This window comes from Olea europaea, unplaced genomic scaffold, assembly GCF_002742605.1.
Source record: "Olea europaea var. sylvestris unplaced genomic scaffold, O_europaea_v1 scaffold1201, whole genome shotgun sequence".
NCBI classification, from domain to species: domain Eukaryota; kingdom Viridiplantae; phylum Streptophyta; class Magnoliopsida; order Lamiales; family Oleaceae; genus Olea; species Olea europaea.
The window spans coordinates 21,802-42,067 of NW_019229430.1; the positions used below are offsets into that span (position 1 = coordinate 21,802).

Consider the following 20,266-nt stretch of genomic DNA (forward strand, 5'->3'; position numbering starts at 1 on the left):
CTCAGATTTGGGACACTGCTGGCCAAGAAAGGTCTCCTCCCCCTTTTTCTCTTTTTCCGAGATTAATTTTTATTACAAGTCTCTATCTCGATTATTATGGGTACCCAAATGTTGTTAAGTTGGACTCTGCTCTTTAATTTTTATTTGTCTTCTTATTATCTTAAGTGAAGATTGCTGTTGCATCTTTCATGATTCAATTTTTATGTAGAGAATTATTATCAATATGTATGTCTTGTGATTGTTACTATTGATCTTAACTCATGCTGATTGTTACAGTAATACTAAGTAATTTGATTGATGAAATTTCATCCATCAAGATTTAACTTCTTTTATATGGGTCAATGTGAAATGATAAATTTGCCCACATATAACTATGTTATAATGGAACCAAATGATAATTATGGTTCTTATTATCGTTGCTATATTATTAGGAGAGGAGGCTGTGATATTATGATATGAATAATATTGCATTTAGGGTTTGAGAGGGTCTATCGATTTGTTAAACTGTATTCTGAATTTCAAATGACATGTTTTCTTAATTTGTAATGTGCATCACGTTTTATGTTCTTTTGATTTACATCTTAGGTAAAGGAGTGAAGAGAGAACTATTTTTCACCTCTAGACTTTTGTTTGACTGCTGCATCTGCTCTCAATCATTTGCACGATTTTTTTACACTGATATGCTAAAATTATTTTTTCTTCTTTTCTTATTTGTCTTTTCTCCTTATATTGCATGTTTCAACTTTTTGTTTCTTTGTTGCAGATTGACAGTTGAAATGGTGTATATATTATTTATTTAGTTGACCAAATCACTAATTATGTGAGTGAGACCTGAATTTTCTTTTATACTCATGTATAATCATCTCATGTGCATGAGTTTAATTTGTCTTTTATTGTCTAGAACATTTTAACGGTTTTTTCCCCCCTTTTGAGCTAGACCTAACCCTAGAAACTAGAAAGAGAAGAATTGTATATTAGAGAAGGAAAAAAAATGAAGAGGCAGATGTTCCCCAGCCTCCTACAACAGAATTGAGATAGCTATCTCCCTTCCCAAGTTGAAGTTGCTGCTTTTCAGTGGTAAATGGCAGTTGTGATGCATGATTTCACTTCTCTTTCTTTCTTATGAATTTCTCATTGTTATCTCTATGCTTTTGTTCTCTTTAGGTTTTCTTTTCTCTTAAAGTTAAAGGAAGTAAAAATTTTACTGTTATGTTATACTCGTAGTTCTAACTGTGTATCAGTGGTTTCGTTGTTGGGTTATTACTTTGTTTATTTACCATTTGTTACTTTGTTGATCCCTTCCTTTTCTTGTCTCTTGACAATTAGACTTTTGACTTTGTTTAAATGTTCTGCTATGGAGTTTTTAGATGGTTTATGTTTTATTGTAAGTATAATTTGTGGTTTTACATCCGTTGAATTAATTTTCTGGTTTATACCATGGCTTTCTCCTTAAACTGCCTCGAGGCTACACAGCGTTTCACGAGTAGGAAGTGCCTCCTGGCCATTTATGTACTTTTTGTCTCTTCACGTATCTGGAAAAGCAAAGGTAGCACATATCAGTCGCCCATAATGATCTTCACGTCTCACAAAGATATTCTTTTCACCTTAAGCTTTGCATGTAATGTCTAGAAGATCTACTTGTTGAACTTACTGCTGTATGAAAGTCTAGAATATCAAAGTTTTAAACCAAACAACTTAATTCTGATACCCTATTCAACCATATTTTAATATCAAAGAAAGGGATTTGGTCATACTATCTGAGCTAGCATACTATCTGAGCTAAACATATGGAACACTCCCTATCTGCTTCAGTGGTTGTTTATTGCCACTTCTGTTTTACCTTCAAAATTCTTTTTACTCTTGTCTGCGATAGAATTTTGAAATGACCAAATGAGCTTGACAACTAAAAGATATTTCTTAACGAAATGGTTGGAGACTTCTTATAGCGCCTCTAAGATTGCTGTGTACCCTGAAAACCCTTATCTAAAATTCCTTGATAAATCAAGTGACATTGCAGTAGCTATATTATTAATCAATATTTTTCCTGCAAATGTGTGTTGCTAGGAAATAATGTGGCTAGTGCATAATGAGGAATATTCCAGTAGGAGTATTATACAACATTCCAAAGCATGTCCCCTCAAATCATAGAACCGGGTGAAGTTAAATGTCTATGACAGAAAGAGTTAAATGTGATAACCTGTAATTAGCAAGGATGCGATCTAGCTCATACTGGTAATTGGGATTGGTAGGTCATACCAATTCTGCTTTCTGAGTTTGCACAAATCTCTTGGTGGATAGTTTTACAGTTAAGTTGTGTGATTGGTACTTAAATTATTTATGAACTACAGCTTTTGAAGTATGATGGGGAAAATTGTTTTGGGGGAAGAACAACACTTTTTGTTAACTATAATGCCAGAAGGAATGAAACAGATTCCACGTTGATCAAAGGACTGAAGATTGGCACTTTAAGTGCCAATTATGTTAATCTAATGAAATCATATTTTTTTTACCATGAATTGGTTTTCCTTGATTGGATAATTGTAGTACTTAAAGGGAATCTGCTTTTGCTGTAAATCACCTAATTTCCTGAATAAATCAAACTGCTATTAGTGGGAAAATGTTACCAGCAATTTTCTTTGCCCATTGATGTTCCTACATTTCCTATCCGCAGTCCAAGTGAACTATAGAAAAAGTGGAAGAAAATAAGGAAGATTGAGCTTTCCAAGTCTAACCCATAATTTTTTAATAATATGGTGAGATACATTTTGCCTTTTTTCTAACGATTGAATTCATGGCCCCAAGAAATTTTTAAAAGCCATGCTTTTGCGATGAGGCTTGCATGTCTGAAGAGAGGTCATCAGGTGTATGCAAATTTTCAGTGTCATAGGCATCTGGATATGGGTCACGCTGATTATATGAGTTGCACTTTTCGTGTCTCTGTCATGAGGTAAATGCTGCATGGTTACCAATTTACATGAGCATGATTAACAACATCGTTCCCTTGTGGTTGCTTTTGGACATTTTAGGTTATAAATGTTAGAACATGTTACAAATGTCTCTTAGATCTCTAATCCCCATATTATCTCCATGGAACATAACTTTTAGGTTTTCACTTGTAATATAGTAGACTAGGTTTAGATCTGCACTTCCCCTTTTTCTTTTTGTTGAGATATTTTGAGAACAACTTTCTCATTCCAGCACGAAATGTCCTCTTAGTAGTTTGCTTCTCATAGACGCCAATACCGTTTTCGATAGGTTTCTAAGGCATCTGACCATCTCATTCCAGACCAATTTATTATCTCTGTAATATCCCGTCTTTCTGCTTTTAGAACTCCATCCGTGTATGTCGTTTGTATTTAACCTTGTTGGTTCCGCCTTCTTTTTCTACAGACTCAGATCTCTTAGGTACATTTTTTTAAAATTTTTTAATAATAATAGCATCGAGCACCATAAACTTTGATTGTCTAACAGATTGTCATGTGGAATAACCTCATGATTCTTGCACAATATCCCTATTCACCGTCACAGTGCAGATGAAATATATTTGGCTAAAGTTTTGGCCTTCTCTAAGTCATTATAAGTGAGACTTTCTTTTTTTGGGTACATGGTATTTGTTAACGCCAAAATGCAAGTGATCCCAAAGTCCAAGATAGTGTTACTAACCCATGATTTTAGTGTGAATAAATGTATTCTTTAATTATTCTACCTTCTCTCCTACTTTTTTTATCATCTTCTACGCAACTACTATCAAATTTTCTCCACGTCACATCAACTAGTTATAAGGATTTTACTGTTAATACCAATTCTATGATCTTTAACAAAAATCTTTGTCCGCCTCCTCCCATTAGAAGCCCTTGTTACTATTTAACACCTCCCTATATGTTTGTGCTTATACAGTTATTAATTCATATATCTTTCTGTTATATTAATTTCTAAAAATATGCCATGTTTGTTGGATAGTTCACTTTGTTGAGTTCTTTTCAAATAAATTTATTCTAGACGTCATTTCTCCTACATTATGATATTTCTTTCTTTTTATCATTATTAAAAGTAATCCTTGAAAGATGTATGTCTCATGCCTTCGGGTGTTGACCTTCCACAGTCGAAGGGGGAAGTGTTACCTATATCTGTTGTATGGGACTGTGGTGTTGTAGCTTTTTATTTGGCATATTCGTGATTTGTGTTCCTTTTGTTCTGTTGATTTTCTTTTAGTTGATCCAACATGTTCATTTTGGCATCACAAATTTCATCAAATTTAATAACTTGCTTGATAGCCATGCAGGCTAAAATTCATTTCTGTCTTCATCATTTTCAACTGCTTACAGTTTAATGTTTCGCTGTCCATATTTAGATTGTTTAGTAGCGAAAGGAGGGGGGCTGTGATTTTTTTCTGTTCATTTTTGTGTAAAGAAGAAATGTTACCCATGCTATTTTATTGCCAGTTTGTGATTTAGTTAAGCAAGCAGTTACTCATTGGGTAGAAGAAAAAGTACTTCTGTAAAATTTTCGCACTGGCAGAACATAGAATACCTGTTCTTTTCTTGCTGCATCTTTCATGCTTTAAAACTTAAGTTTAATTATTTCTTATTGCTTATGTACTATTGCAGTAATTATTTTGTTTTCTACTGGAAGTTTAGAACAGATAAAGTGAATAGAAAAATAAATCATATCTATTCCAGTTGTTACCGGAAAATGCTGAAGCGTAGCGTAGGCTTCTGTACCGTGCTGAATTGTTCATCTTGTATACCACTTTATTGGACTTTTAACTTTATGTGAACACTTTGTTGTTTCCTCTCCACAGGTATCGTGCCATAACTAGTGCTTATTATCGAGGAGCTGTTGGTGCTTTGCTTGTATATGATGTGACTCGACGTTCTACGTTTGAGAATGCTGTGAGATGGCTAAAAGAGTTGAGAGATCATACAGACCCTAATATAGTCGTAATGCTCATCGGCAACAAATCAGACCTACGACATCTCGTGGCCGTTTCGACTGAGGATGGTAAAGATTTAGCAGAGAGGGAGAGCCTCTACTTCATGGAAACTTCTGCATTGGAAGCAACTAATGTCGAGAATGCATTCACTGAAGTCCTTACTCAGATACACCAGATCGTGAGAAAGAAGGCTGTCGAGGCTGGTGATGAGACTGCTACTTCATCTGTTCCATCTAAAGGAGAGACAATCAATGTCAAAGACGACACTTCTACTTGGAAGAGATTAGGATGCTGTTCAAGTTAGGGAATATTTGCTCCTGCTGCATCGTGTCATTGTACATTGTCTTCACATCATCGTTTCCGTATTCTGGTTGGTTTGTTTACTGTATTTGGTTGAAATATTGATGAGTAGACTAGCCACAAAAATGTAGGACGGGGTATTTTCGTGGCAGTAACTGATGATATAGTTCGATTTGTCGACTCATAGAATGGGAAGGCAAGGTCTACTATAATATGTTCTGGACTATAACTTCGATTTTCGACAAATGTTTTCAGTAATTTGTGTTAAGGTGTCGTTATATTTCTTAAACGTACGAATTAAAAAGCACAAATCACGCTCAAATGAACCACCACTGCCACCAAATTCATAGCCTGACTGCCAGCATAGAACTGCCGCTGCCTGGTGTCACCCCGACCTTCTGACGTAAATATTGTCATGCGTTCAGGCTAGTTTTGTTATTTCGTGCATTGATTGATGAAATATTTTTCTACTTTCCATTGCATATAAAATAGTTTTCAGTCAATATGTATGATTGTAAAATTGTTCTTCTCCATGAAGCATAGATGGGCATAGGAAAGCTTAAAAATCTTTTAGGTAGGTTACAAGATTGTATTTCTTCAATATTTGAATATCATTCTAACCCAATATTAATATTTATTTTTAAGGAAAGAAAAGTCCAGAAATCAAAGAAGCTGAAACTGGTGAAGTTATGATGACAACATTTAAAAAATCTGAAGATGTAAAGGCTTCAACTGAGGATGAATATTCAAGTAAACCACCAAAAAATGATTCAACACCGGCAACGAGAGAACCTTCTCCCAGTCAGAACAAGAGATTGAGTAAATATCTACATATTAAAGATTGAAAAATGAGGGAAATTAATCACCTTTTGAAGGTAACATACAAAACTCAGTCAAATTGTAACTGACTTATATTTTTACGCTAAATATTTTGCTATTTCATCGTGTTGACAACAGTATGTCTTCAATTTGTAGATGACTTGTTCCTTATCACTAATAAGCATCCTCATCCTCGACAAGACAATTTGGACTTGGACACCAGCCCTCAAGTCATAATGGCTCAAACATGTCGACCTTCTCAACCAATCGGAATCCTAGAGAGGTACTTGGATGGTTAAGTACCAATGTCTGGTCACTGGTGAGTGTAGGTGAATGTAGACACTTTCACCTGCGTGCTATTAGAATGGGACAGGACAAGTTAGGTGGCTAGAAATCCCACTTGTAAGCAGGTAATGTGATGTGACGTTTAAAATGATAAAATAATTAGAATAAAATTGATTGCGTAGATGAATTGTATATGCCAGTTTATAGGTGTTGAGATGACAGAGTCTTATTGGCTGTTTTTTAACTTTGATTTTCGTTTAAACTTTAATTAAATGTTGTCATCTGATATTCTGCAACTCCATCTAGTAAATTTATATATACATGTAACATTGTTGAATTAATTAACGTCACATCAATGATGATTCATAAGCACGGTTTAAGGCGTTTATAAATACTAATACAAAAACTCGTAAATAATCTTTGTAAGCAGGTTCGTCTGTGACAATGAATGAATAATTATCAGCCTCACAAAGAAAAGTAAACATAACATAGGGGATTGATCGGACAAAAATTGAAAGACTTCCTACGTTTCGAGGATTTTCCATTTCTATAATTTTTAAGTCCTCAATCCTTATAAATAACACATTTTATAAAACTTTAACAACTAACCATTTTAAATACATTCCAACTCAAGAATCTCAAAGTTATGTTCCTTATAAATAAGACGTTTTAGATAAATACATACCAACTCATGAATCTCAATATTATCTCATGCCCAATAAACTTAAAACCAACTTAGTCAAAAATTTAATGTATAGAAAATTTTCAAATTAGTCCCTAAAATTTATTTTGTTTCAAATCATTCACAAAGTTTCGTAACAATTTCAATTTGATGACTTGACTAGATTACTTGAAATCCTATGTGTACTAGCGTGACTCTAATTTTAATGTCGTCTAAGCATTAATCGTCTTAAAATGCAATGACTAAATCCTAAAGTCCGATTCTCTCCCAATTGAATTATGAGGAAATTATCAAAATAGTCAACTTTTGGCTTTGTATTTACAAAAATGTCACTTTTTTTTTTTACATTGCAAGAATGTCAATTTTAGACAATTTTAGACATATTTGCCCTTAAAGCTAATTTTAAATATCCTACATGTCCTAACTAAATGAGATTTGACCAATCAAAAAAATTGTACAAAAACTGTGAAATTTCAGTGTACTAAATACATTGATGGAAATAAAAAATAAAAATCAGTGAAGAATATTCTCTCCCAATTGAATTATGAGGAAATTATCAAAATAGTCAACTTTTGGCTTTGTATTTACAAAAATGTCACTTTTTTTTTTACATTGCAAGAATGTCAATTTTAGACATATTTGCCCTTAAAGCTAATTTTAAATACCCTACATGTCCTAACTAAATGAGATTTGACCAATCAAAAAAATTGTACAAAAACTGTGAAATTTCAGTGTACTAAATACATTGATGGAAATAAAAAATAAAAATCAGTGAAGAAGGTGAAACAACCCACCCACACAAAGAGGAAGAAGAAACCATTGTTGAAACACATTCCTCTCTCTCACTCATTCTCCTTTCTCGCTGGAATCGTCCTCTCTCTCACACATTCCCTTCTTTCACCGCCGATGAAGACCAAAAGCATTTGGTGAACTCACTTCCCTCCGTCGTACGAACCGGTGAAAGGCGAGATTCCCCTGGCATTCGAATCGTCCAACGCCCAGCCGTCGACGATCGCCGTCAATCACTCCACTGTCGACGAAGACCATAACTGATATATTGAGGTTGGTGTTTTCTTTATTTTTTTGCAATTTTTTCAGAAAAAGAGGAAATGTTTCTACATTCATTGTATAGTGTTGGCCCTGGGGTAAAAATTTTATACATTTTTGGAGGGATCCATTCTAAAGAACTAATTGTGTTAAGAATGCAAAGGTTTGAAACTTTTGCACCAAGATTAAAATGCTTGCACCAAAAATATAAGACGGTCAAAGACTTGTAAACATTTGTACCAGTTTCTCTTACAAAAAATTATGTAAAATTATAATGGGTCAAATTTATATTTGTAATTCTAATAGTTATTTATTTATATAGAAAAGTACACAATTGTAATTATTCTTGCATTTAAAAAATTATATATTTGTTCCTCTTTCAAATTTTGTAGTTTTCTTTATTTTGAAGTAATTATCTTGGTTAAATTGAACATTAATGTTTTGTCAGATATGCTGCTATAAGACATGTTAGACACTTAACTGGTGCCTCATGCGCCCGTTTCTATCGTTTTATAGCATTAGATTCATTCACATTTTGGGTTTATTTCAAAGTAGTTTTCATCACTACAAGAAATTGCCAAGGCTGGTGAAGGGAAATTTAATATCTTTTGACTTTAGAATTAAGTTCTCATATATGCACTGAACCTTTACTTACATGCATTTTTTATTGGATAGATTTGATATAATGTATTTGAGTATTTGATTCCTGTGTTGTTCCTCAAGTATGTTTCTTCTCTCCCACGTTCTTACTACTTTTATGTCTTTGTTAAGAGAATTCAGCAATATGTCATTCTTTTATGATTCAATGAAGGCATAGGATTGCAGGACTAACAATTGAGCTTTTCGTGGACATTCTTGACAAATTCAAAGACTTTGCGTTTATACCGATCATCATGAGCTAGCTCAATTGGAGAATTTAGGAATTGTACCTCAGTAATCATGCTACATTATTAGGTCATCCATTTCACAAATTGTTTTATCTGCATGATTTTCTCATTTCCCGTAACGGCTTAGACTTTTATAAATCTTTATTGATTCAAGTATAGAAATCTGATCTGACCTGAGGTTTATGCTTTAATTGGTTAAGTTAGATTCTGTATTCTTTCTTATTGATCTAATTTTGATCAGGATTGGGGACATGTTTATTATTGTTCATAGGTTATATTTGAGATTTTGGAGTCAAATCTTGGCAAAAATTCTCTTATTTGCAAGTGCAAATGTCTTAGTATTATCTTTTATTATCATTTAGATGTTGTTGTGGTTTTGGGTACATGATTCATCTCTAAATTAGATGAAGGTAATAGAGATGCACGTGATATAGGTCTAACTATTTCATAATTGTTACATTATGCTGGATCTTCAAATTGTTGCCACGGTTGGTTGAATACATGTTGCCTCAACTCTACACAAGTGCACATGATTCGATTTGGTTTTCTCTCATATCATTTATTTATTAAGTCTGGTCCACGGGGAAGATAAATGTTGTAGGTGGTTGTCGTGAATACTTTTCTGCTATTTCAGCTCTAAAAATTGTGAGTTATCCTCGCCTGTCCTACTTCACATATTCATGATTACCCATCAAATTATAGCAAAACAGACATAAAAATGATTGAAACATGCCAAGAAAGACAATTATACCAGTCCAGACATAAATATCCATTTAGGTATTTATTATTGCACCGACTTTCTAGAAACATGGTTTCTTTTAAGTTAATTGATCATTTATAGAAGCTCCTGAATATTTCTATTTGCATGTACACTTATCGCATTTGATTTACTGTGTGTACCATCAATTGCTACCGCCAAGCGTACTGATCCAAAGGCACATTCCTTGATATAAAGAACTTGAAATAAATTTCCTCTTTTAAGGTTTTTTCTTCTTGTTTCAGTTAGTCCATAAACATGTCTCCTCAAGAACCTCTTCGGCATTATTACGTGATTTAATTGTGGCCTATCGCTCTGCCTCTCTAATATAGTAATAAATCATCTATAACGAAATTCACACGAGTCCACATAAAGTTTTGAAATAGATCGATAATGAGGATGTCAACAACAAATTCGAAAAGATTGAAGTTTTAAACTCAGTAACCAAAAAGCTAACACTACCTTGATCCAAACTATTAACATTGGGTTTGATGATGCATCAAGTTTTGAAAGAACTTTGTCTACAGCCACTATCTATTGTAGGATTGAAACAAAGTCAGGTTATTATATTTTTCTATTAGGAGTATCTGATGTTTCCTTGGAAGAATCTTTCATCATTTTTTTGTAGGATTTTGCATTTATTTTTTCTTATTCTCCTTTTAAACTCGTTTTTGTTATGGTCATTCAAATAAATATTGGATTTTGTTGTGTTGTGTTGCAAAAGAGATCTATCCTGTCATGAAGCAAGGTCAAATTGGGGAACATTTAAATCTATTGCTAGTGTTGTTTGTTCTTGCTTGTCACAGATTGGTGATGCTCATCTCGTTTTCCAAATGCTGGAAAAAATAATTGTTGATCAGATTGTAAGTTTTTTTTTTTCCAAATACTTGGATTCAAAAGAGGTAAGAATCCTTTCTAATATTTTGTAATTTTTTTTGGATGTTTTTAATAATTTTTTGCTGTGTTATGGTTGAAACTTTTTTTTTAAAAGGTACCCTATTCCGTTACTTCTTGCATCAAATTTCCATTTCATCTCTAGAATTCTTTTTGTTTGATAAAAGAAAAAGAAAAGCCACGGGTGGTTGTCGACTCCTTTCGCCTGCGATGACAGGCTTCATTTCCGATCTTCCATTATTCTTCTCGTCAGTCCCTCATTTCGAGTTTCCTTTAAAGGTTTGAGACAATGATTTGAACCTTCTTCTATTAAACAAAACACATTTTATCCATTAGAAACTATGCCTTTCCCAACAGCCTCCTCCCGAAAAGTTTTTATCTTTTTATTATGTTTTCTACCCTGCACATAAGAAGTATGAACCATGAATTGAATGGTTACTACAGTGTTTAAGTTGTTATATGTGTCACTTAATGTATGAGAAATAACGTCGTTTTTACTTGCAAGTCCATATATTGTGGTGGTATTCGTTGTATTTGGGTGAAAATCTTGATAGACACTTGATAGCATACCTGTAGTTTTAATGTTTCGCTCTGCTCGAATATGGAGTGAAGTAGCTATTGAATAATAGGTCAAGAGTAGATTTTTCGATAGTTCATTTGTCGAAAGTTCACTACTATAGAGAAATGTCATCGCGTTGAACTGTCGTTCTCGACAGTTAGTTTCAGTAATTCTCGATAAATGAACTTGTCGACAAATGAACTGTCGGGAATCTTCCTTTCCTCAGCTTAGTTTCGCAAGTGGAACTTTGGTTCAGCCGAACATTGCACGCATGTTTCGCATTAACATGTATGAATGTTATGATATGGGCAATTTTTTGCTTGATTTGTCCATATGTGGTTTTTTTTTTCATCCAGACGTCGACGTGTGTTTGAAATATTTTGGTCTAACGTAATCATTTTTGTTTCATCACAGGAGACATGGATTTCGAGCCTCTTGTTTTGGAGAATGCACTGTTGTGGGCCCACATTTCCTAAAAGTGTTGGTGCGTACATTATGGAAATAATGGGAGGTGGAAACAATCAATTGCGTTGTCAAAGAAAGAGCAACATTCACAATGGTGCATTCAGGATTACATTACAACGATAGATAGTGACTGTGACAGTTGGATGAAAGAACATTTTGTTTTCCTTTAATGTATAATATTTTGCATTCGTTGGTGAAATTTATGTGACATTGACGGATGAAATTTTTGTGATTTTTAGCGGAAAATGTTTATACTAAAGAGTAGTAGATTGTTTTTAATGTGTATTAAAGTCATGAAAACCATGGTACAACTAATTTACAAATGAGTTAATGTCTATTCCAATATTTTTTTCTTGATGTGGGTAAAGATGATGAGTCATTGAAGTGGAAAAGTGTAGCATTACAACCATGCTTCCAATAAATTGCATATGAGAAGATGTGATTTGCAGGAAACTATAAGAAGTCATCGTACACATGATTTAAGAGTCACAATGTCCTAGTATTTATGAAAAAATGGGGGATTAATGTCTGCAAGTTGATATTTATTGAACCATCACATCAATTGATTTTCAAATTTACTTAGAGATTGGACTTAGTGGTTGGGTAGTGAATGGCCCTAATTGCTTCCTCCCTTGGAGTTGGTTATAAATAGCATTGAGAGATATGTTAGTTACACACAAGTTACTTCATGAGCATTGTCCTGGACACGGGCGTAGAGTTGGGGGGGCTAAATGTACTCTTCAGGTTTGAATTTTGGTAATAGGCATCCTGTTTTTAAATATATTAGCTCATCATATTGTACGTTTTGGGGCAAACCGATCAATTGTTGCTTTTTGAAAATAATACAATACACTCTCGCATCTCTAATATTCGTATGCATAATTGAGTCAAAGTGCCTAATTGTCCTCTTTATTTTGTAGTAATATTGGGGAACATATACGGTGTTTCATGGGGAGTAATGAAAGATGTCGTACACAGTGGAATGATAGCAGTTTTCGAATGATGTGGATGATTTTTTATTTTTTTTTGCAACAAGAGAATAGTTGGAGTGCTTCAAGTTGAGTTATAACAAATTATTTTAGGTACTTTTTTCTTGTCCTTATTACTCGTGGCAGTTATGTACCTTTGTTGTTATTTGTCGCGTTGTTTATTCACTATTACCATGGTTATGTGACATTTGCAGTCATATGTCGAGAATGACAAAAGACAACTGGCGGGACCGACAGGTGAACTTGCGGGATGTTCTGCCGGTCATCAACATGATGATCCTAATGTTTATGCAAATCCAAAGATCAATAATGACTGCAAGCAATAATGAGAATCAAAAGTGTACTATAATAGACTTCAATGTACAACGCAGTAGGGGAACAATTGTTGGCTATAATTTGTATCTCTCTCCATTTAAACACTTGGTAGGCCAGTTTCCAATGTCGTAATGCAGAGAGCAGTTTCCTTATGAACTGATATGTACCAATTTACGTCTTCATCTTCAAGTATTTCGGTCGGCGGTATATTCATGTTGGGAACTTTGAATTTCAATTCCATTTTTGTGAGCGGATCGAGAACACCAAGTTTGTCATTCAACCGTAACAATAGCCCGGGTAGTGTAATACTGCTCAGCACTAAAATGGAAGTGGTTTTGTCCCCAGTCCACTTCCATTCGTCATTCACGTGAAAGAACTTTCCCCCATGCGACACGATGAATCTCAAATTATTGTTCATACCTGAAATGTTGGGATTGCAACGATAAGAATTATGCGCAATCAATATGTCGATTATATAATAGCATGAAAGTGACACGTTCGAATATTTAAACTTATGCAATAGTACAAGGTCAAGTGAAGGGTGTTAAGAGTTTTCAGCTGTCCAATTTGACAGTTTAGTTATCTATCCCGACAGTTTATAAATGTCGGATTCGACAGTTAACATGTCGATCCCGACAGTTTTGAAATGTCGAGTTGGACAGTTCAACTGTCGGAACTGTCGAGAAGTTTCAAATGTGTTTGGTAGCATTAATGGTTATAATCATTTCTCAACTACAACATCACAACCTTTTTTAGAAATAAATGACTGAATGCTTCATTAAATATGGAATACTTCACATTTCCCTAAATATTTTTGGTATGTTTTTCCTTCAAAATATTTAAAAAAAATAAAACCATGATGATTAATAGTAGTGATTATCATATTGTTTTTAACATTTTAAAAATAGTAAGTTATTACATAAAAATATAAACAATTCGTAATAACTGACCTTTCAAAATAGACGAAGAAGATGGATGAAGTAATGTCTTCTTGATCAAAAAGAAAATGGATGAAAAAAGTGAAAGAAATAAGGGTTTGTTTAGCAAGAAATTTATTTTTTTATATTAACTAGGGTTTTTAAGGATTTTATATTCATTTTTTATTAATTAAATTCGTATTTTACAAAATAATATTCATATATTCAATGATTATAATATACAAATTAAACAATCAAATTACAATATTAATTGTTTTGAAAAATAATCATGAAGGAGCATTAAATGCTCCAAAAATGTCAAATTAAGAGTAATTTAGACATTTCACAACAAGAAAGTGACATTTTTGTACAAATTGTGTGCATATCAAAGTTTTTTGTGCATTTTCAAAAAAAAATGACATTTTTGTAAATTCTCCTTGAATTATATTTAGGCCTATTTAATATCAAAATTTTCAATAAACATTAAATCAATTCAGAAAAAGGGCTTTGTCGCTTCGTATCCTAATCTTAGGAGTGACATTCCTATACTTCGGAGTGAGTTTAACATGGTAGGATTTCACGTTAATCTTATTATTATGGAATCCTGTCTTTGTCCTTTTTCTTTGAGTGGGTTGGGGTATTTTTACCGAGCTTGACCGTTAATATATATATATATATATATATATATATATAGGTGGAACGGGGTGGGGTCCAGTCCATTCATCAGAGTTGACTTGTCAACTACGTCTACGTGCAATGATTGGAATAAAAAATTAAAAATTGGGCAATCCCAAGCAAATCTCTTAAATTTGTGCAGGAATTACGTTATCATTTATTTAATTATTAGCCAATAATACGATTCCAATGATATGCACTGGTTAATTTTGTATTGGAGACCACCCAACTTTGAGTGAATTCTCAACTGGATCACCCCACTTTAAAAAGTTTCAATCAAGTCACCAAACTTTAATTTTTAACTTCAAATCCGGCCACTCGTAGATGTTAAAACTATACAGAATGCCAAATAGTACCTATGTGAACTATGAAAATGCCATGTCAATATACCATTGTCCACGTGGGTCCTATGTGGAATTCAGTTGTTCTTTTTTATTTTTTTCAAATGAGACCACATAGGCATATTCATGAATTGCGTTATTATTCGCATCTAACTAAGTGACTGAATTTGAAATAAAATTTAAGTTTAGGGTCTTGATTGAGACTTCTTTAAAGTTGGATAACCTCCAATAAATTTTACCTGCCCATCGCATTGTATCGTAATCAATATTCTAACCTAATATATATTTCGTCCTTGTCTAACCAAAACATGCTTTGTGAGTTCCTCTTGGAAAACTCTCCAATACTAGTCTTAATTCAGCAAAGCTTCATAGATAAATTTTCATGGAAGCTGAAGAAATTCTCCAGCTCTTGGATTCTTACTGGTTTCAACATGGATTTTTTACTCACAAACATGAAGATCAAGAATCAATGGTTTGTGCCGTGCCAAAACCGAGTCTTTTAGAAGTTTCCGTGCAACATAGGCCGACCCTTCAAGTTCGATCCTATAGCGACCGAGGTACAGTTCACGATGGAAGTTTCGGTCAAGAAACAGCAACTTCACCTAATTTAGTCATGCTCAAACCAAAGTTGCAGAAGATATTCTCTGGTAAAGAAATAACTCAATCCATAAATGACGAGGCTGATGAGGAGAAACCGAAACACCCCAAAGGAAAAATGAGGCCGAGACTAAAAGGTATGAGCAAAAGCTTATCAGAACTTGAAGTTAAGGAGCTAAAAGGGTTCATGGACTTGGGATTTGTGTTTACTGAAGAAGATAAGAGATCAAGTAGCTTAGTTTCAATCATTCCTGGACTTCAACGTTGGGGGGAAATAGACGTGAACGAAAATAATTGGGAAAAAGTTTCAAGGCCTTATCTTTCTGAATCTTGGGGTGTTTTGTACCAAAGAAGGGCATATAATCCTTCGATGAAATGGAAAACTGCTGCTTCTGTATGTGATGAAATCAACATGAAAGACCAACTCAGAGTTTGGGCTCAATATGTTGCATCAACTGTTAGATGGAGTTGACATCTCGTCCTCCGGTACAATTTTGACATTTTACCATGGTTTAGCAAGTAGTGAGACGTCGTTTAAAAGTTGACGTAACTCATAGAGTATTGAATGGTGACTTGCTATTTACCAACTCAAATTTGATATAGTGAGGTATCAAACTTTTAGTGAGAACCTAGTTGGATAACACCAGAAATACTTGGTTCTCTGTAATTTTGTTTTGCTTTTCAGATGATAACAATAGCATATGTAGATGATGTTAAGTACACAAATTCTGACCAGTTTCTGATTAGTTTTGAAGTCATTGGCAATACTGAAAATGGTATAAAACAAGTTGACGTTTGTCGTTTTGTTATAGTAGCAGCCCCCGGTGCAAGTCAAGAGTTCAAGGTTTTGTATTCATGTGAATTATTGTGTTATCTTCGATGGGACACAATACATGTATATCCCAAGCATGCATAAATTTTGAAGCCGATGGGGAAAAGAGGTTAAACTAAATCAACTCAACGAAAAAAGTAATAAAGTGAAGTAAATAAATTTTCTTGCAACACACAGTAATGCAACTATCCAAAAATTTGAGCTCAAAACTAAAAGATGATAGTTTACAAAATGCATAAATCTCAAACATGTCTAGTACTGAATTCAAACTAATTAATGTTGGATGACTTATTCAGGATAACTCCTTCATATTTAACCTGGAACCACTTCATAGCATCCTCTTTAGTGACCCTGTGCTGGATTCCAACACGAGACTTGCATCTTCGACGACGGCCCACACGATAACCCGGGCGTTCCAAAACAACATAGAAATCCATACCATAAATTCCAGTTGATGGGTCATACCTGGAAAATTCGTAGATAACAGTAACATGTTTAATACGCTTTGTTTCAACAAAAACACAATTATAACATGAACTTCGCAACTTGGACCTATAAAATAAAGTAATGCTATTTCCAGTCACTCACTACGGTAATTGCCCTACGTGACATCCTACATGACAATTTGTAATTTGACATATTAATGTGATAGTTTTTTCTTGCCACATATATCAAATCACTAATCGTCATATGCGTGCCACGTACAGCGACTGTGATATTGAATGACTGCAAATAACATTATTCTAGAATATATGGCATCAACCTACTGCATTTCAAGTTTAAAATAAAGCCAAATCTCAATCTTAACCGGGAGAAACTAACGGTTACAAGTTATTCGCAATATTTTCTTCATGAATGATTTGTTTTCTTTTTTCCTTTTTTTATCAAACTACCACAATGATCGAGTATTTATTAATGCTAAAATGTTTATGAGTACAAATTAGGAGAGGTGCCTCGCCTATCCTCTAGCTCTTGAAACTAACCTAATAAAATTTACCTAATCAAAAAGACGAGGTGGAAAAGAAAAAACAATGAAAGAGACTTCAAGGCCCATGTGCTAGAGACATCCAACCCTATCCTATTAGTCATCTTGTGGTGAGGTGCAAACTTTACAGGTCGTACCTTGCTGGTGGGACGGGTACGAGGACAAAGACGGGACAAAAGAATATATTATGCACCAAAACAAGATTTCAACCTGTTCCAAGACCATTTGCCCACAGTAAAATATTCACAAGTCACCAAACTTCACACCTAATGGTTTGCATGAAGGTCATGTGACATCCGTAACATTCTGATCCAACAAAAGATCAGGTAACACAAATATCTTCTAAAGAAACATAAAACTCCCGAATAAAGCAAAAATTAGTTGGGTATCTCACTATCAATGATAGATACAATTTACAGGATGCACATAAAAACACAACTATTACCAACTCTCCATCTGAAATTTTAAGACAATTTTAGATACATCATAAAACAACCTTGGAAACGCGAAAAAAATAACAATATCATAGAATTGACTCACTTGATTCCAAGATCAATGTGCTCCTGAATGCCAAAGCCAAAACATCCAGTGTCGCTGAAATTCCTTCTCAACAACTCATATTCCTTGACCTTCAAGCCACTCTCAAGAAGCTGCATTGCTTTGTCACCCCTGACCGTAACGTAGCATGCAATCTTTTCGTTACGCCTGATCCCGAAGGACCTCACAGTGTATCTTGCTGTGGAGCAAATCAAATAATTCCATAGACGAAATACAGGAGGAGAAAGAAAAACTAGGTTCATTTCATATTTATATTCTAAAAGATTATATTGTACATAGCAAAGGCATAAACCACAGCACCATCCTCAGATTATCAATAGTCAGTTGATCAAAATTTTCAAGATGAAATAAATACAGCAAACGTCTTTTTGCATATATGCACTTTGAAAGAATAAATAAAACAGAGTTTCAGACAAACATGCTTTCATATCTAGTTACCATCTCGCCGAAGTATAGCTCTCAGTAGAAAAAGAGTTGACCAAAGTAACTCTTCACAATTGAGAAAACTAATAGTCAGAGTTCATTTGAGAGCTACCATTAAGGAAAACTTACGAAGTTACAATATCATAGTCTATCATCTAGCAGAGCAGTACTTTAATAGTTACTAATATGACGATTCACGTATCATTTTCACAACATGGTAATCGAGAATAGTACTTCATAGACAGTAAAGCTACAAACTGCATCATTTTAAAGCAAATTTTCAAATAATTATACCCATTTACAATAAAAGAGTGCTAAATTATTCCAAATTAAGCCAGATCCAAAACATTTGAGGAGTCAGATTTCATTTTTGGAGCTACCATTAAAGAAAATTTAAGAAGTTACAATGTCACAATCTATCGTCAAGGCATTATGTGAGAGCAGTATTTTATAAATTACTAATATAAACCACCCCCATATGACTCACACAATATGGTAAGCAAGAATAGTACCTTGAAAACCTTGTACTACAAATAATAGAACCCCTACAAAATAGCTTCAGATTTTGAAAAACTTACCCTTAGAGAAAACAGGAGATTGGCTACTGAGTTGCTCTAAGACCTGAAAAAAAAAAAAAAAAAAAAAAAACATGTAACGGAATTCAAATTCGAAAGTACTCAATAAAATCAAAATTGTATCAGGGATAAAATTATACCTTAGCGGCTCTGGTAAGACGATCTCCACTCTCACCAACGGAGATGTTGAGGACGAGCTTCTGTACTTTAATCTCTCTCATTGGGTTCGAAAGCTTCTTCTCTGACGCCTGTTTCACACATTTACACAGAGATAATCAGTGATGCGCTGAGATTCATATATCTATCTCTAAGGCAATACAGAAAGAGAATGAAAGCAGAGAGAGAAAGACCATGGTGGTGCAGTGGTGGTGAGAATGTTCACGGCTGCCAGACGAGTGGAGTGGGGAAAATGATGAAGTGAAATACAAGGATGAGGGGAGGCGAGGGGAGTGGAAGCTAGGTTTTCTTATGTGTTTTGCTTAGATGTTCAAATGTCAATTAGGGGTTGTTAATGGGCCAACTGGCTCTGCCCATTAATAGAGTCTAATCAGAGCTAGCCCTTTTAAAGATCCGGCCTGTAGGCCCTATAAAATATAGTGAAAATTACACAAAACCCTACATTAAAAATCCACATTTCTAAAAGCAAACCAATGTTTTAACATTTCAAAAATCAGAATTCTTTCAATCTATTAATATTCCAAACCCTAATCTGATTTGAATTTCACTTTCTCTCTTTTCGTGTCCATGTCTTCTCTCTCAAAATCGTCGATGATGGAGGATGGAAGAGCTGCTTCTCTCTCTTCGTTTCCCCTATCTTCTCTCTCAAAACCGTCGACGATGTTGCTGCAAACGGTAGCATCGCGACAATGCTGTTCGTCAACGCTATCATTCGCAGTAGCGTCGCAATCTCTACTGCAGCATCTCTGTGTGTGTGGGTGTGGTGTGTGTGCGACGGTGGTGGCATGAGGTGCGGTGGTTGTTGTAGTTGATTTTTTATTTTTTTTGTTTGTTGGATGCAGTGGAGGTGGCGGCGCGTGATGGATAGTGATGGTGGTTTTGGATCTATTTTGCGGTGGTGTCGTCAAGATCTGGGATCTGTTGCAGCGAAGAAATCGAAGGTGATTTGGGTGATGAAATCGGATTGGGCGGTTGCGACGGTGGCTATGTGTATGGTTTTGATGATGTTTGGGTGGTGTGGTTGTGATGTTGGTAGCAATGGTGGAGATGGTGGTGGTGGCGACAAATCTCGGCGGATTTGGTGTTTATGTGGTGGCGATGGTCGAGGTGGGATGGGATTGAATGCTTGTGACCAATTATTTGGTTGATTGTGATTAATAATTGAATGTGTGACCTGAAAATTGTGACTATGACCCCTAATTGTGACTCGCAATTGACTATGGCGTGATCAAAAAATTAATCGTGACGTAAAAA

At 34.5% G+C, this 20,266-nt stretch overlaps 3 protein-coding genes across 3 annotated transcripts in view; 2 read left to right on the forward strand and 1 right to left on the reverse strand.

The window, feature by feature from the left end:
• Positions 1-5,501, forward strand: part of LOC111374098 (ras-related protein Rab11D-like) — a 16,494-nt gene extending 10,993 nt beyond the window's left edge. Inside the window, exons 5-6 of the mRNA XM_022996730.1 lie at positions 6-31; positions 4,802-5,501. Of these exons, the coding sequence (XP_022852498.1) occupies positions 6-31; positions 4,802-5,237 (462 nt within the window). The 3' untranslated portion in view covers positions 5,238-5,501. The remainder of the gene's footprint in view (positions 1-5; positions 32-4,801) is intronic.
• Positions 5,502-15,247: 9,746 nt separating this feature from the next.
• LOC111374099 lies at positions 15,248-16,378 on the forward strand. Its single transcript, XM_022996731.1, has 2 exons — positions 15,248-15,919; positions 16,148-16,378. Exons 1-2 carry the CDS (start codon positions 15,248-15,250, stop codon positions 16,376-16,378), a joined length of 903 nt encoding a protein of 300 aa, XP_022852499.1.
• A 49-nt stretch (positions 16,379-16,427) lies between these two features.
• LOC111374084 (60S ribosomal protein L11-like) lies at positions 16,428-19,338 on the reverse strand. The gene is made up of 5 exons (XM_022996712.1): positions 19,186-19,338; positions 18,976-19,083; positions 18,839-18,881; positions 17,820-18,015; positions 16,428-16,759 (listed from the first exon to the last, which is right to left on the reverse strand). Exons 1-5 carry the CDS (start codon positions 19,186-19,188, stop codon positions 16,564-16,566), a joined length of 546 nt encoding a protein of 181 aa, XP_022852480.1. The 5' UTR covers positions 19,189-19,338; the 3' UTR covers positions 16,428-16,563.
• Between the last annotated feature and the right edge of the window lie 928 nt (positions 19,339-20,266).